The following is a 17,094-nucleotide window of genomic DNA, read 5'->3' on the forward strand; positions in this document are numbered from 1 at the left end:
CATACACAGCAACAGTTCCTTCATCACAGGGCACACTGTGAGTGTGTATTGATGTTAGCAGCAAGAGATTGCATATTAGAGATCTATATCACTGCTAGTGTTAACCATCCTCAAAAAAAAAAGTAGTTCTTTTGCTTGCCTTTCACTCTCCCTTCTATGTTAAAAGACACTTGAACATAAAGAAAATCATGTTAATTACCCAGTTATAAAAGGGAGATTAGTCCTATTAAGTGGAACATTAAAAGGGGAATATTTAACATATTTTCCATCCTTTGATATTCCCCAAGCATCTCCTGAACAAAACACTGTCACAACTAACCCCAAAAGCATCTTTTTTCTTCTTCCTTTTGATTTTGGAGCCATTTCATAAACCAGAATAAGGGCATCAAAATAGAGGGAATGACATATCTCTGGGCAGGTGATGAGCACGAAATGTGGAAGAATGAGTTAGGGAAAATTTGCCCCTGCAGTTGCTATAAATGCAATACAAATATAATAACTCTCATATATACCAATGTAAGCAGCCTGGAGCAGGATGACTAACTGGATTTGCAATATCTGGGTTGAAATTAAATACTTGCTCTTTCATTTCTTTATTATCCACATGTATTTCATGTAAGCTTTCAGACTAGATGTGGATACAGTGTGGAATACCTTCATGCCATGTGGTAGCAGTGACACCCTTCTTTTCCACCGGTAAATATTCAGAGGGTATCATGGTCTCCAGATATCCTCTAGAGATCATGAGTGGGTTGTCTCTGTATGATACCTACCCTTAGAAAAGATTTCTGCATGAGGATTTTGAAATACATGGGTTTCTGAAGTTAAATAAGTTCTGTGCTCTGTGTGGAGGATCCGTCCATCATCCTGCTAAGGGTGGCAAGTCATCGGTGGTCATTACTTCTCTTCAGGAGAAATGGCAACAGGCAATACCAAAATCAGCTCTCATTTAAGAAATCACTGCACCTTTAAAGAAAAATGTGCTGTTCAGTTTACTTGAGCTGTCAATGCAAGATGCATGAAGCACAGAGGAGAATAAATTCCAAAGATGGAATTGCTCACGTCTTTGCAAATGTAGCTTGAGGTTGCTAACACCAATAAACAGCAGGAATAATTCCAGAGGGGTGCAATCACTAGTGTGTTTAAAATACAACCCACAAATCTGCTAAAAATACATAGAAATACAACCATGGGATGATTGTTTGTTAGTATCAGTTTTACATCAGATTTACAGGGTAAAACCATGATTCCTTATAGCAACAGGGGGTCAGTATGGAAGTAAAGATAATACATATATTTTTATTACCATAGGCAGACAATATTTTAACAATCTCAGATGGTTTTGCAAGCTTCCTGGCAACTAGCTGTAACCAGTGCTTCGGGCTGCAGTGCTGCATGTTGATTTGAAGAACATGTAGTCCAAAGTTAGAGAGCCAATTTTTCACAGTTAAATTCCCTATTGATTTCAGAGAAGGGTTTAATGGCAAAAATACATATAGTTTGGCCCTCAGTTAACATGGTGTAAAGTATTTTCTCTTAAAATATGAAAGCACCCCCCAAAGAGACAAGGGGCTCTGTGTCTAGTCTCTGTCCTCACTGGCAAGTTTGTACATGGACACTCAAGCCCTCGTACCACTTGGGAGTTTCAGGATACATCAGGCCTTTGTGGGTTTGAGGCATAAAATCAGAAATATGCATTTGTTTAAAGAGACAAAAGCCTAATTTTACCAGTGCCAGCTTGTTTCAAAGCTGTGGGTGAATTTTCACTGCCTTTAGTATAAAAGCACTTGATTTGCATTGCATTTTCTATGTAAAGGTCCTCTCCCAATACATAATCTCATTGCTTTCACAGATGACAGTATAGTCTCCGTAACTACATATTTTGCTTAAGAGGCTATGGTCATATTTAATATTAAACAAGTTGAGATGTAAAAATAGGGGAAAATAAATTCTGACTCCTTAAATATAGTGTCAGTCAGAAAAAAATATGAAATTCACTCTTTACATTCAAAGCTGATGGCTAAAACCTGCTGTGCAGGGAAAAGAAATCATTTATTCTGTGCCTATTTTCTGCTTTCTAAGTCTGCTGTAGCCTTTTAAGAGTAGGTGGCACTTTGATGCTATGAAAAAGAAAAAACCTGTAATAAATGAAAATACATGTTAGATTTCTGATTTTTCCTCTACTGGTGGTAACCTAAAGATACAAAAATATGTACAAAGCATAGAAATGTTACCCAATGCATTACCCATAACAATTTATTAGCATGTCATGCTGTATGAAGAAAATTTCAAGATGCTCTGCCTCATGTTATAAAACTACCTCGTCTTCATTAGTATGAGAGGAGTTGTTGAAAAGATCAATCAGTAGGTTGTTCACATATTGGAATGAAAAATCCAAAATACAAGGAAAGGAAGGCTTTATTTAAGGGCAGTCAGATAAAACAGCTCTGTGATTCCACATTATTAAATCACTGCTTATATCCATCAGTTCCATTCATCAGTCATTAGTAAGGAGGTTTCGTATACTTTCACCCTCTGCAGAGATTTTAGAGTGGTTTTGTTAGTGAAGGCTGATGGTGAAAATGAAGGACACGACATAGGCTTTGCTAGCAGTTTACTATAGGACCCAGAAGTATGCTCTAATAACTCTGTCTTACTCTGACAGTGTTAGAGCCAAGCTTTTACTCCTGAAAGACACATAGGTTTCACCACTGAGAACCAAATAGCTTTTCCTCTTCTCCATTCACCATGGCACCACAGTGCACAAAGCAAGGGTTTCTTTACTCTTAGCATATGTCAAAACAAGCATAGAAGTGGAAAATGCTAGTAAAAACCCTTGAATTTAGAAGTTTTTTGTCCTTTTTACTTTAAAGGAAATTATGCTGAGGACATTCTGGCAGTGATTTGGTCATTTTGGGTCTAGTTGGATGTTTTATTTTAGTGAGACTTTGCAATATAATCAGTTTTGATACAAAATACTTTCAGGGGTTAGGATGAAGTTTTTATGGATCTTACAGCAACGAACAAGTGAGCTGTACTTAAAAATCCTCAGAAATCCTGTCCCAGGGAGACAGTCAAAACTTTAGCCTTTCTGAGGTGCATTGGCTCCTTGTTGTACTGACATCCAGTTACAGGTAGCACATTAACAAAAATATAATTCCAGTATCATGCTTCATATCTTCAGTAACATGATGTAAGTGAACGTGTGCTAATTACAGTGTGAAGCCATCTGGTTAATTTTAAGCTTTCTATTTTACGTGGCTTCTTTGCTCCCAGACTTTCATTTCAACGCTCAGAATGAAGAGAAAAAGAGGTTAAACTGTTGCATTTTTGTATACAGGGAACAAGTCATGTAATATACACCAGTCTGTAAAAACTGTAAATGCTATTTGTTTTTATTTTAAACAGTTTTCTTAGTTTACAAAAGATCAATAATTGGTACCTTTTTACACTCTCAGATTCCTGAATATTGACAGATCTTCAAAGGGAGTTATTAGCATATGAAATCTTAAGATTGACTGTCCTGAAGGTTTTTAAGACAAGATAAAGCTAAAATATCAAGTCTTTTAGACAGCCCCTCTTAACAATTTCGGCAGAGGAGCACATCAGAAATCACCAGCCAAGCACAGCAACCCACCCACCCCCCCCCCCACCTCGTGCCACCGTCTGCCTGCACGCTGTTATTTGGTTGCACACTGTTTAAATCCCCAAGGAAAATCACACCTCACATTCCCTCGCTGGCTGCTGGTGACAGGAACAAGATCCATACTCATTAATGATCACCAGGGCTCCCTCAATGTGGTTGGGTTTGTAATCAACGTAATACTCCTGGGCTGACATGGCAGCCATTTGATGCATGGTCTGTTTTTGCTTCTGCTTTCTGCGCTGTGTTATAAAGCACTGTCTTAGTTGCCTTAAGCTGGCTGGAAAGCACTTCCAGGAGACGTACAACACCAAAACCACGATGAGGAAGGAAAAAATCAGGGCCATGGTCCCCGTCACCACCTTATGAATCTGAACGGCGTTCTCCGAGTTCTCGCCGGGCATGGTGACGGTGATGGCGTATGTTGTCCAGTCCTCGTCGCCGTCCTGCACGTCGTACGTGGCGGTGGCCGAGCCATAGCTGAACGTTTGGTCGCTGTTGTTTGTTACCGGGGAGAGGGTGTTCGCACTCGTCGGGTCTGTTGTGTCTTCACACAAGTGGAAGGCGTAGACCGCGTCCAAAACATCCTCACCCTGTGCATACTCAGGGGTGGCACAAAGCAGGTTGCTGTCGTAGCGACCCTTGAAGGTGCTCAGCCAGGAGGCCAGGGCACAAACGTTACGGCTGCAATCCCAAGCGTTTGCAGAAAGGCTGATGCTAGTGAGGGACTTCCAGGAGTCGAGGACTCGGGAGTCGATGTAGGTCAGCCGGTTGGAGTCCAGCTGCAGGGATTTGAGGTGAGGTACACTTTCGAAAACGTGAGGTTCGATGTATTCGATTTCGTTGCCGGAGAGATCCAGTTTCTCGAGTTGCCATATCCAGTCCAAAGTGTTTACTACAATGGTAACTTTATTCCTTCGCAGGCAGAGAGACTGCAGGGAGATGAGCCTGGGAAAATGGGCTAAATTGACTTTCACCAAGTCATTGTGCTCGAGGTGCAGCTCAGTGAGTTTGAACAAGCCCGCAAAAGAGTTTCGAGCCAGGCTCTTTAACTGATTGTATCCTATGTCTAGAAACTTCAGGCTGCGACAGTCCTGAAAAATTCTCACTGGCACAAACTTGATGGCGTTCGACCGCATGTGCAAAGTTGTGAGTTTTCTCAGCCCGTAAAACAGGTCAGGCTCCAAAGACTGTAGGTTGTTGTATGATAAATCCACACTGCGCAAGTTTGGCATGGGTCGGAAAGTGGTGTTGGGCAGTTGGGTTATTTTGTTGGAACTCAGGGTGAGCTCTTTAACTCGCCGCAATTTTTGAAAGGCATTCCCCTCCACTGAGCAAATGTGATTGTGATCCAGATAGAGCCACGTGAGCTGCATTAACCCTGTGAACTGTCCATCATGCAGCTCTGAAAGGCTGTTGTACCGCAGAGACAAGCCCATCATGCCCGACAGGTTGCGAGGCATCTCTGTAAGATTCAGTGATTCACAGTACAAAAGCCTGCCCTCACACCGACATAGCTGTGGACACCCACTATTCACAGCTGGAAGCATTTTAGAAAAGATACCCAGCGTACACAATATCAACCCCGGGGGCTTCCTCAGCAGCCAGTTTAAACAGAGACCAATAAGAAGGAAATCCATTAGCAAGGATATTTCCAAATATGCTTGAGAATGTCCATTGAATCTTTTTCAAATTCTACATCATATTTTATTTAAGGAAAAAAAAAAAAAAAGAAAGAAGAAAAAGACAAAAATAAAAAATACAAACCCAGACCCCCAAAAACCCAAAACCGAGGCAGAAAACCAAAGCAAAACAGCAAACAGAGCAAACACAGAGGCAAATATTTCACTTTACAGCATGCAGGAGCTGTGCAGCATTAAAGTTCACAGACATTCAAAGGTAAAATGATAGTGATTTTGTTTATGTTAAATGCTGCGGCAAAGGAAAAAAAAAATCTTTCTTCATGAAAGAATTTAATTAAAAAGTGTCTTACCCACCCTTTTCCAGAGAGTGACAACCTCCATTCAGTTGCTTCCTTTGTGTTTGGACTAATTATATGCAGAGCTAAAAAAGACCCCTCTGTGCTACAAATTCAGTCCCTTTCAATTTTGTGCAAGGCTGGCAAGCTCACAATGTCTCACTTTGCTTCTGCTCAAAGAGCGAAAGGCTTGTCCAGCTAGCTTTTTAGCTGACTCCTAGGACCTGCAAGTTTCAGAACTATGTACATGAGCTTGATCTTCTCCTTCTCCCTCTGTCCTTTTCTCTGCAGTTAACACTGTGGCGTGAAAAAAACTCCAAACTCTGTACTAACGACTCCACAGGATTTGTCAATCTGTTTAATGTCCATCATTTGCAACGACCATTGACCGGCACAACCTTTACTCCATAGAGAGATTACCATTCATTCACTGACCGGCTAAGGGTAGCTTTATTTCCCATTCTTTGTTCGCTTTGCTTGTTAGGTGATGCTTAGAGCAGAGAGAGACAGCAAGAATCCCTTCCCTTCAGCTGAGCAGTATGTTGCTAGAGCATGCAGAGGCACCTAGTGTTCACTGAGTGTCGTAAGCTGCTCATGATTGTACGCCTGCACTGTGCATCTCAGACATGGGCAGATTGAAAAGGGGTGGGCATAAAACCAACACTGGAGCGAACCAGGAAAGTAATATATGCTCTTTGATGAAATGGAAAATACTTTAAGCCTATCTCGCCATTTCTCAAACAGGCACGCACACACAGGCGCACAAATCATCAAAAGCGAGGCAGTGCTAAGTAGGAAGCTTGAGAAATAGGATTCTTTTCATTTTTTTCCTGCTTTTGTTTAAAGACTGAATTTATAAGCTATTAGCCGGGAGAGGGAGATACTCGGTTTCTTGGTTTGGGAAGGAATATGTAAAGCAGCATCTTTGGATTGCTTTTTCTCTCTAATTCTGATGATGAGATTTGCCTTTTGGAGTCTTGGGGTGGGAGAGTGCGGTGGATGGAAGGATGGGGGGGGGGGGGGAAGAATGTGTTTTTCTTCTGACATTGTCTAATTAGAGCATGATTTGAAATTCTGTGCATTCTTTCTCATAGAAATGCAGCCAGAGCTCTGCAAATAGGAATGTCTGGTTTCATATAAGCTTTAACTACATTTGGTCTTTTTCCATCCTGCATATTTTGTGTGTGTTCAGCACATGCCTTTCCTAAAGGCTTCTTTTTTTTTTCTTGCAGTGTATGCTCCGGCACGCTAAACTCTTAATTCTTGCAGCATAAAGATTACTGTGCCTTTGGAATAAGATCAGCGTATAGGTTACTCTGACCGTGTCGGCAGCATGCTAAGAAAGGGGTTTGAAACCCAATTAGTTCCTAAGTTCTGCAGATCGTGCTTGTTTTTTTGTTCTGTGTACCAAAAAAAGATCCTTGCCTGGTAATTTGCAGTCCTCATTATCTATGGGAAATGCATCGACAATGAGCCCTCTCTCTGTAATTTTGACTGACTGAAAAAAATCTATGATACTTCTGTCAGGAAAACTCTGGCCATCTTTTCCTCTTGTGAAATAGAGTCTAATGCCTGTGTGCTGGTGAATGTGATCAGAGCTGACAGCTCACAATTCTGCAGGAATTCGCTGTGAAGTTTCACATGGAAATACAAGTATTGCAGAGGATTGTGCTAATTTTAAGTCAGCATCGGTTGTGAAATGCTGGAGGCAGGGCAAAATCATGATAGTTGCTTTCTTGTTCACAATCTTATTAATTTAAAAAGAAATCTATTTTGGAGCATCTGTTGCAGAGCTGTGAAATCCTAGTGCTGTTCCTTGTGTTTGAGTGTGGCTGGCTGCTGGGAGTGTGTACTGCTCGAGATCAAGGAATGCAGTAATCTGATGCAGTAAAAGTTGCTTTACAGAAGTCCTGGAAAACTTAAGCTCTCAGGCATAAGAACGTGTGAGGGAGATTCATTACAAATATATTAGCCAAAATGTCTTTAAATAAGTTGCAAATATAAACCATTTTGACTGTGGTTTCAGAACCTGGGAATCAATGTGCTTTCATGCTCCCCATTCGGTTTATTTACATTTTTCTGCTATTCACAGCCCTTGCATTTTAGTGGTCTCAGAGTAAAAAATACGATGCTTTAATAGTTTATGAACCTGGTATATGTGTTAGCATTCGGGCAGGAAAGGTGAATATGGTTTTCCTCTCCCACGATCGTGCTGTTTTATTCAAAGCAGCCTATTTATGCAAGTGTCCACTGGTTGCAGTACACCTTAATTCTGTTTCTCAGTACACAAAAACAAGAAGGACAGCAATGACAGAACCAAGAGAAAGAGCACTGAAGCAGACAAGACTAAAAAATCCTTTTCCAGTAATTATTCCAGATTGCATTTCTGAATATTTTGATGCAATTAACAGGGAAAAAGAAATAAAAAGATTACTTGAACTTTACATATACCAAAAAAAGCTTCAAAGTGATAAGGTTGTATCCCTTAAGAGACTGCAATCCTGCAAGCCTTCATGGGGAGGTCTTAATGCCTTCTCCCATGTAACAATCTGAGGAGAGATCTGCAACAGCAGCCCTAAAAAAGATTGAACTATATATTCAAGGGAAGCTGACATTTTTTGCAAATCAGGGGATGATAATAATTGCTTAGTTACATCTAAATGCTATGTATAAAATGAAGAATGAAATTCCTTGATGCATCACTGTGAAGAGCTGAATACCTTATTTTTTTCACTGCTTCTTCTTGCTATCACCTGGGATACAGCTTGGAATCTAACCAATCTGCCTAGTCCCACACTGGCATATAATCCATTATCATTTGGTTTCCAGAGGGAGAAATTAGAGCAGACAGTAGCAGACCTATCTAGTATCAGCTGTGAGACTGACAATCAGAATTAGGGACCTAGAATTAATGGCCCTAAGCATGTCTCGAAGCTCTGTCAGAGGTCTGTTGCATGATGACTCTGCTTTTCTTTTTCCGAGCTCTGTAGGAAAGATTCCATGTAGTCTTGAAATGAGAGACCTCAAGATGTGTTTGAGGCTGCAATGTTGAGGCAGAGTAGTGACCAACTTCAAGAACTGTGGGACGTGGATCTGCAAAGACCACCTTGGGTCAATAAAGGTCTTAGCCCTGAAATATCTTTGTAAATTTGGTTTTCTTTGATACTTTTGAAATGTACTTTTTTTTTTAATAAAACTGGGAATCCACTTTGAACATGATTGTAATGCAAAGGACTTAATTTCCACTGTCTGAGCTGTTATCACAGCTAAACTGTTAGGTTTACACATTTTCTGAAGTTTCAAAGCCTCTGGCAAATCTCTATAAATTAGCAGATTTAAATTAGCTTTATTAAATGTGCTATTATAAAACATTGTAAGAAGTGCAGCCTAAGTTTATATGTGTTTAAGGGAGATTGATTAAATCAATGAAAAAGTAGGTTAGAGAAGAACAATAGGAGTAAAGTTTTAGGAAGTTTAGCTGGTAAGCTTTTTCTTGTAGTCATGACAAGTGTAATTCCCTGGCAACACCTGCAGTGAATGTCAGAATTGTTCAGGTTGAAAAAGGAAAGCATTTTTTCAAGGTATTTAGACTACACAGTTCTAATATTGTGTTCAGGTTACTGTCACGTATCGTTTAAGTAGCCTCAGAATCATTTCTTTCTTCCTAATTCCTTGTATTGACTGTCATTACCTAGTTTGTGCCTACCTGCCTGAGTGTTCCATCCAGTACAGATGAGGCTGGGACAGAGTGAATAAGGTGTGAATCTGGCCACTAAAGTCTAACTATGCATATGTACATTGTTCACTAAATTAACCAGCAACATATGAGAAGACAAAACAGTACATTAAATACCAAGTGTATTTCTTCCTTCTGGTATTTTCTGAGTGGTTTCTATCAGTATAATAAAAAGTGGGGTTTTTAGTGGTGATTTTAATTTCCTCTCATGAATGGACAGACTCAAACCTTGATCTTACATGGTAGTCTTTAATTTTCAAGTGCACCGAACCATGGCATTTTGTATAAAGGAAAAATTTAAAAACAGAAAAGGGAAGAAGAAAACACGACTCAGAGTAAAGCAAAGTAAATCTGTTTTTCTCTGGTACTTACATCTCGGTCATCCCTGACATTTGGCCAGCTGTCCCTTCTGTGTTGAATTTAGGGTTTCATCTGACAAGGAGTCCATCACCTATGTAACATGTCTCTTTTAGTCAATATAAAAACGCACTATATTATACAAGCTTTGACCGAAATATTCCTGGTGTCTCCAGGTGTCCAAGTGATAACTGCCATTCAATTCTTGTAATGTAGAACAGACACATTGGATTTGTTACTACCTTTGCATAACAGATACTCTTATGTAAATCACCTTATTGTTTTTGACAATGTGATAGACACTTTTCTGTCTCATTGCAGTCATTCCATTCTCATCTTCAGCCACATTCAATAGCAAGTAGTCATGTATAGCTCTGCAAAGTCACTCACGGAAGAAACCTATGTCAGAATTGTCAATGCAGTGCAGAAATGTCGATGTGTAGGAAAATATATCAGTGGTAAGATGAAGTGTCTCTCTCCTCTGTTCATTACTGATGGACTACTTGCATAAACTAAAGAGTTACTGGCTCTCTTAAAGTATCTGTGAAATTGCTATGGATTTCTGGACATGTTGTCAAAGCTCTAGACAGTATTAGTGTTTGTGAATGTCCAGCTATAATGGAAAAATGACAAGAAGTAAAAGCGATCCTTTTGTGATTCATCACCACGTTGCTGAAGCATCCTGGTTAAGCAAAGACTAGTATGTGACAGTCAAGTTACTGGGTTGTTGGAACTCCTGGTTTATAGGGAGGATGGCAATTTAAAGTTTTAAATTAACTCTTGCTGATATCTATCTCTAAAAATGTCTTGGGAGTCTTGGGGGCAGCATGTGTAGAGTGCAATGATTAGCAACTGTAAAAGTTTTAGTTAGTCATATTTAATTGAAAATCAGTTAGTTCCCCCTCCAGAAATGCTAAGCTAGACACTCCAGAAAGGTTTGTCTCAAGACGTTCCCAGGCATTTCTGGAAGTGCCAGCAAATGAACTGTAATTGATTTCCAATTAGCTTGAGAGCAAAGAGGGCCACAGCTTATTCATACACTTAAATAGGTCTACTTTCCCCTCTTCTGTCAGTGACAGCTTATCTGTAAAGATTGTTTTTAATAAGCTGTAGTGCTAAATGGTCTTTCATTTGTGTTTTAAGACTCCTTTTCATTGAAAGGATTCTGTTCTTACATGGATGTATCTAATCCAAGATGAATATTGACACTACTGCGGCTCTTGTTGGTTGGTTGGTTGGTTGGTTGGTTGACCTTGGTGTATTTACTCAGATTCATCAAGGCTGAAAGAGGTTGGATGATGATTCAACAATGAATACACTACAAAGTGACAGAATATTAGGGCTGGTTTAGACTGTGAAAAATCTTTCCGGTAGCCATACTGGTTATGGCCCTAAACCCATCATGTGTTCATGATTTACTGGGATTTTATGCTCTCCCCCAGAATAACTTTTGTTGCTCAGAAAGTTGCAAAGCCTGACCTGGGGATGGAGGTATAAACGTGCCAGCAAGCTCCTGCTGTAGAGAAGTCATTCCTGTTATGTTAGGATAACCATCCTGATGTAAAAGAGTTCACTCTTTTTATCAATGATATAACTTAAGTGGCAAGAAAAACTTTAGGATTTCAAGGTGCAGGAAGTAGACAGAATTGAGAGGAATTTATGAAATCAGTTATTAAAAGCTGGGATAAACAAGTTAAAAGCTGTTCCTGGCAGGCTCCTGGAAAGTCTTTTTACAAATGGATGAACTGCTCTTGGAAAATTTTCCCAGAGCAGAAAATCTGTTCTCCTCAGTATTAGACAATCAGTTGTTCTTAATCCGTTTATTTTGCTCCAGAAAAGACAAAAACTCTATGCTGGCCTTTGCTGATACATTGTTTCAAGAAATATAGGTTGGTGATAAAGTGGTTGCTAAACTAGTATGTTGAAATCAAAGAAAGACTTTTATTGGGTTCTCTTCTATCACAGAGGGTATCTTTTGAATTTACTCCCAAAGGGGTTGTTTTGCAGGGAAGCTCTGCTTTTGGATACTGTTACCTTGAAAAAAAAACAATTTGAAATGTTCTTAGATCTGACTCCTGGATTTTCTAAATACCTGAACAATATGAACTAGACTATGTAGTCATGGAAATAGATGTTGGACCATAGCAGAGAGCCTATAGCGAACAGGCAGTCAGATCTTTGGCAGACTGTATTATTCTCAGTTATGTGTGCTTCTCAGTATATTTTGGCAGATAGAGAAGGCAGGATTTTTATGTTTCCATCCTTCTGTTCTGATGATATCCATAATCTGATGGGAAAACTCAGGATAAAATGTGTTGAAATCCTGGTTGCTTGTGTATTGCATCTTATTGGGAGAATAGAGGGAATCTGAATCATTATCTTATACCCAGAAGTAAGAATGCAGAAACCATGTTGAAACCCCACATTTCAGACAGAAGTCATTGCAATTTTGCAGACTTAAAGAAGACGGTTTGTTGACTACCTGAAATATTTATGGCTTCATTACGTATCATTTGCAACTGATGTAATGTCTAAGAGAAATATTCACAGGTCAGGAGTCTCAGAAGGACATATTTAAAAGCATAACAAAAGATAGTCATGCCTTCTAAAAAAAGAGAATAACCTGACCTTTTTGTGAAGAAAAAACAACTTAAAAATACTCAGGCGATACTCAACGGTTTCATATGGTAGGAGTGGTTTGTGTGTAGTGTGTATGTAATCTTAGAAACCCTGCTTTGTGCAACAGCCAATTTTGTGAGATCCAATGGCAGCCTTTGAAATGTGCCTTTCTGTTTGGTTTTATTTCAGTGTATTTATGTCTCTGTGCTAAAGGCTTTTTATGTTTTATAAGGAAGAAATGTACAATGTAATCAAGACTTGTTGCTCCATTATTCTCAATGAATGTATAGAAAGGTAAATTCTAATAACATATTCAAAGGTCCTGAATTTACCTGCAAAGCTGTTGAAGGCATATGCAAACCACATTCTCAACATACATTCAATTATGTGAATGCAAATTACCCTCACATTATATATGCTTTTAAAGGTGAAAAGGCAGATTTGGGGGTAAATAGTAAGAAAGCTGTGGGATTTCCATCAGATATGTTTCAGAATCATATTTCCTCTCCTCCTGCTGTAGTTCTGAATCTTTAATAATCCTATAAAATGAAGAGCTTATTGTTTCTTAAGATTCAATTTATATTTTAAATGACTGGAAAAGATGCGCAATCAGCTTGAGAAGGCAGGCAAAGACCCGCCTGTTTTTTCAAGATACAGAACACTTTACTGTGTGTTGTGAATTCTGGAGACCACTTTTAAAAATGCTTGGCTTACTTCTGCTCTTTTTTTGTCATGAAAATTAATTATAATTTGACAAGAGTGTGCTTGATTTTCTTCTTCAGATTTGGTGTACAGCCAAGCTTTATTAGTTAGAACCTCTAAATCAAAATCAAAGGTCAGTATCTGTGAAATGCCTGTGACTCAAGATATATTGTAGTTCTTTGCCCATTATTCAGAGATTTTTGTCTATGAAAAGGTGTTTATTTAAGTGGATGCTCTATGTTGCATGCACGACTGTGGAAGAATAACCATTTTTCATGGTTGCATCAAAACGTTCCTAACAGCAGTCCTAAAAATGTGGGAAATCATTGCTGTAAAACTCCTGAACTCTGCACCTCTTTGATGCAGTTTGTAAATGCTGTCTGAGGGCTTATGTCCAACAGAATGTTTTACCCAGTGTTTCCCCTTCTCCCCCCAGTCCTGTGGGTGATGAGCAGACAAGCTGCTTCCCAATCTCCCTCAACACCATTCTTCAGCCCCCCAGAATCTGTACTGCCATCACCAGTTGCTCAGCAGGGACCCATTTGGGGAATTGGCAGGTATGGGCCAAAATGTGCCTAAGGAAGCTGTGGTGATGATTGCCAAATATGCCAAGAGAAGATCAGAAGGTGAGCAAGATTGGCAAATGGGCATCATTTCTGTACTTAAAAACCTGGAAGCAGCAGTGTCTGAGCAGAGGGGCATTAAAGATACTTATCTAAAAAAAAATAACAACCCTGTGTGTCCTGATCCTCACTTTGCTTCTAATTGTATATCATTGTTTTGCTTGTTCTATGCCTTTGTTCTTCCTACATCTATGGGGGGGGGGGGGGGGGGGGTATGTTTTCAGCTCTTAATTTCAGGGATTCTCTTCCTATATCTCTGTATAATGACCTGTCTTTTGCTGTGTCCTAAGGAATATGACAGTAAGCAACATAGCCTGGGTATTTGAGGCAAGAATTGATGAATTGCAGTGCTCCCACACATGTAATCTATACAACCAAGGGTTTTTCATTTCATCTTCTGCAGTCTGTTTTACCAGTTGAGCTTGGACCATGCACTGATGTTAGGTCAGCTGAAGTCACTTTTAGCTATTTTCATGGCATGAGGGCCATGAAGGCAGTAAGCATTATGAGAGATTGAAGATGCATTGGGAAAAAGCTTCCCTGGTTCCAGAGGGATGAAGCTGGGAAGTCTTTGCTTCTGTACCTTCTGCCCAAAGAAAGTCATATTGACAACAGCTATAAAAGCATTTATTGCATGACCAGCTGGACCATGGAGCCTGTTGGATGCCTCTGCAGCTCTGCAAAGTAATGCTGACCTTGGGGTACTTCCCTGAAACACATTCAGCTCAGAGTCCTTTGAGATGTGTTCTCTGACTTTGTGGATTTTCTGGCACTGTTGTACCCATTAAATACTGATTAGATTTAAGAAATCCAAGAGACCAAATAATACTATCATCTGTTCCCTACTTATCTTAATAATATTGCCAGTAATATCCCAATATATCAATTCTAGAATCTTCTATACCTAACCTGATGCATGAAAAACAGGGACAGCAGACTGATTTTTTTTTTCAGAGACTGAACAAAACCAGTTTATTTATTGATTGGATTTTGCTATATTGCCTGGAGATGAGGGTAAAAAGTAAAAGCCATTTTCAAGGACTGTTAGAGAAATGCATCATTTTTCATAAGATTTGATGAATTGCTCACAGGACTTGTTTTACTTAAAACTGCAATTAAAGATCGCCCTCTAGTCAAAAGAAAAATGTGATAAAAATGGGACTTGAAAGTGGGCAGAACATTTTCTCAAGCCCTTTGGGATTAATTCCAGTAATTATTCAATCTGACGTTTTCTAGAGAAATAACGCTTAATATATATACTCCATTAATCATAATAACATAGTTCACATGTCAGATACTTCTGTCCAGTCACTTCATACTCTATGTTTAGTAAGAGACTAACAAATATCTTCACTCAATATGAGCCAATATTAAGCTGCTTTAAAAGAATCCCAGGGCATGTGTATAGTTTTTAACTAGGTTTTGGTCTGGTGACGTAGGACATGTCCTTATATCCACAAATACACTGAATTTCCAGGCTGTAGATGTCATCATCATCATACCCCCTGCTAATTTTGTGTGATTCCATTCACAGCACTTGAAGGACATTCTTGCTTTCTTTTTTGATTCTCTGAACCGCCCTGGAGTTGTAAACCCTTATTTTATTAATTTGCTTATGTAAATAAATGCTCTTTTGCAAGACCTGTGTGTAGGAAAGAAATATGCTCTAGATCATCTGCATACATAGGAGTGAATACTTTTCTTCTTGCATATGAACTTATTACACATTATTGAAACTGCACAGTGACTATGGTGTAACTGTCTTTGATGATAAGCAACTCCAAGAAGGTGGTTTTATGTTTGTCAGTGTTTTATCAACTGAAGATATTCCCTAATATCATCTTGTGTTTAAAAGAGGTGGTTTAAAAATGCAGCAGTGGTTAGATGCTCATGTTTGAAGAATTTACAATTCTCTCCTTTTCAGATTCTGACATTGTTTTGTGCTTTTGAAGCTGGCAAGCGGAATTATCCGTGTTCTGATGAGAAGTGATAAATACAAGCTTTTGCTGAACGTGGATAAGAGCTGTAGGCAAATTAGATTGTATTAACACAGCCTCCTCGTGCATCTGCCACCTTCTCAAAAGCTAAGAGTGGAGAATAATTCCTTGCCTTTGGAGGTTTGCTTTTCCTTTCCTTTTAAGTTGTGGAGCAATATACGATGTGCATAGACTGTTACTGTGACTAATGCTTTCAGCTTTTTGCATGTCAGTTGTCATTCTTTGCACACTCCAGTAGATGGCAACTCCAGTCTTCTTGACATGTAATCTCCATTCAAACTAGTAATATTTTCTGTGCCCCCCCCCTTATCTCCGCTATGTAAATGGCTACAGGTTGCAGGGAAACCTGATTCAATTTTACTTTTATTGAAAACACCACATTGTATCTGATTTGAACTCAAATTGTATCTGAAAGAAAAGAAGAACAGAAAAAGAACAGGCCTGTAAGCACTGATTCTCCCGGATCATAAAGCACACACTGATTTCTCCATAACTTTAAAAAATATTTTAGGAGTTTTAATAAAAAGGATTAGTACCCAAAACTTGTCTTTATGTGGAATACTTGAATGGGTTGGCTGCAAATACAGCATAGCAGCTTTACATCTGATGGTTTGCCTGTAATGCATATAGTCCTTAAGTCCTCAGCATTCACGTTAAAGTGTTTCTGTTCTGCGTCGTAAATACTTCATCAAACTTCTAAAAAGTTGAAAATGATCCGGTTTTTTTTTTGTGAATTTGGTAATGATATATCTAGATGCTGCTTGTCTTGGGTGAGGGCAAGAGTAGGACCAGGAGGTTACTGTGTTCTATTAGACTTCAGAATAATCTCTTATTCCGCTCAAAGTGCTGCTATGTTCAGCCTATCTTCTTTGTGCTTTTATTCCATCCCATTGATTGTATTACCGAAGCACCAATGCAGAGGAGTCTGTTTCTCCCTTTTTCTCTGCTGACTTTCACAACTGAAATACTTCCCTGTAGAATCTGAAGTTGTAAAACAAAGCATCTCTCTGTGAATGGATGCCAGACATCAACAATAGGCACAGAAGATTGTGCTTGCTCTGCCTTGGATGGAGGCTAATGATCATAACAGTCACACAGAGGATCCTTTCTCTATCTATCTGTATGAAGACTGCAGTTTAATTTCCAGATAGCTTCCACTGCTTCTAGCAAGGTCTTATTTTGCAGTTGATGGTTCAAAAGGGGCATATGGTGAAGGTCAGATGATTTTTATTTTCTTTTAAAATAAATACAGCTCTAACTTTAGAAGGATACATGCTGCTTATCAGGTTTTGTTGTTGAGTTTTCAGTAATTGCATAAGAAACTTTCACAGTCTGTAGCATCAGGGATGCTATTTGCTGCTCAGTCACAGAAGGATGCAAACACTTACTGTTTAAAATGAACTGCAAAAAGTTCTAAAGCAGAGCAATGTTTAAGGCCA

The 17,094-nt window shown here is 39.2% G+C and overlaps 2 protein-coding genes across 4 annotated transcripts in view; one reads left to right on the forward strand and one right to left on the reverse strand.

Annotated features, from left to right (window-relative positions):
- CTNNA2 (catenin alpha 2) overlaps positions 1-17,094 on the forward strand; it is a 440,210-nt gene that overhangs the window by 278,647 nt on the left and 144,469 nt on the right. Inside the window, exon 1 of one of the 3 annotated variants that reach the window (XM_062640070.1) lies at positions 6,394-6,412. The exons of the other annotated variants lie outside the window; for them this stretch is intronic. The gene's annotated coding sequence lies outside the window, so the exon portion shown is untranslated. Of the gene's footprint in view, positions 1-6,393; positions 6,413-17,094 lie in introns of those variants that run through there. 3 annotated transcript variants of the gene reach the window in all.
- On the reverse strand, positions 2,401-6,231 carry LRRTM1 (leucine rich repeat transmembrane neuronal 1). Its single transcript, XM_062640071.1, has one exon. The coding sequence runs from the start codon at positions 5,281-5,283 to the stop codon at positions 3,718-3,720; it is 1,566 nt and encodes a 521-aa protein (XP_062496055.1). The 5' UTR covers positions 5,284-6,231; the 3' UTR covers positions 2,401-3,717.

This window comes from Pezoporus occidentalis, unplaced genomic scaffold (assembly GCF_034315485.1).
Source record: "Pezoporus occidentalis ecotype Australia unplaced genomic scaffold, CSIRO_AGI_Poc_V1 ctg63, whole genome shotgun sequence".
Classification (NCBI taxonomy): Eukaryota; Metazoa; Chordata; class Aves; order Psittaciformes; family Psittacidae; genus Pezoporus; species Pezoporus occidentalis.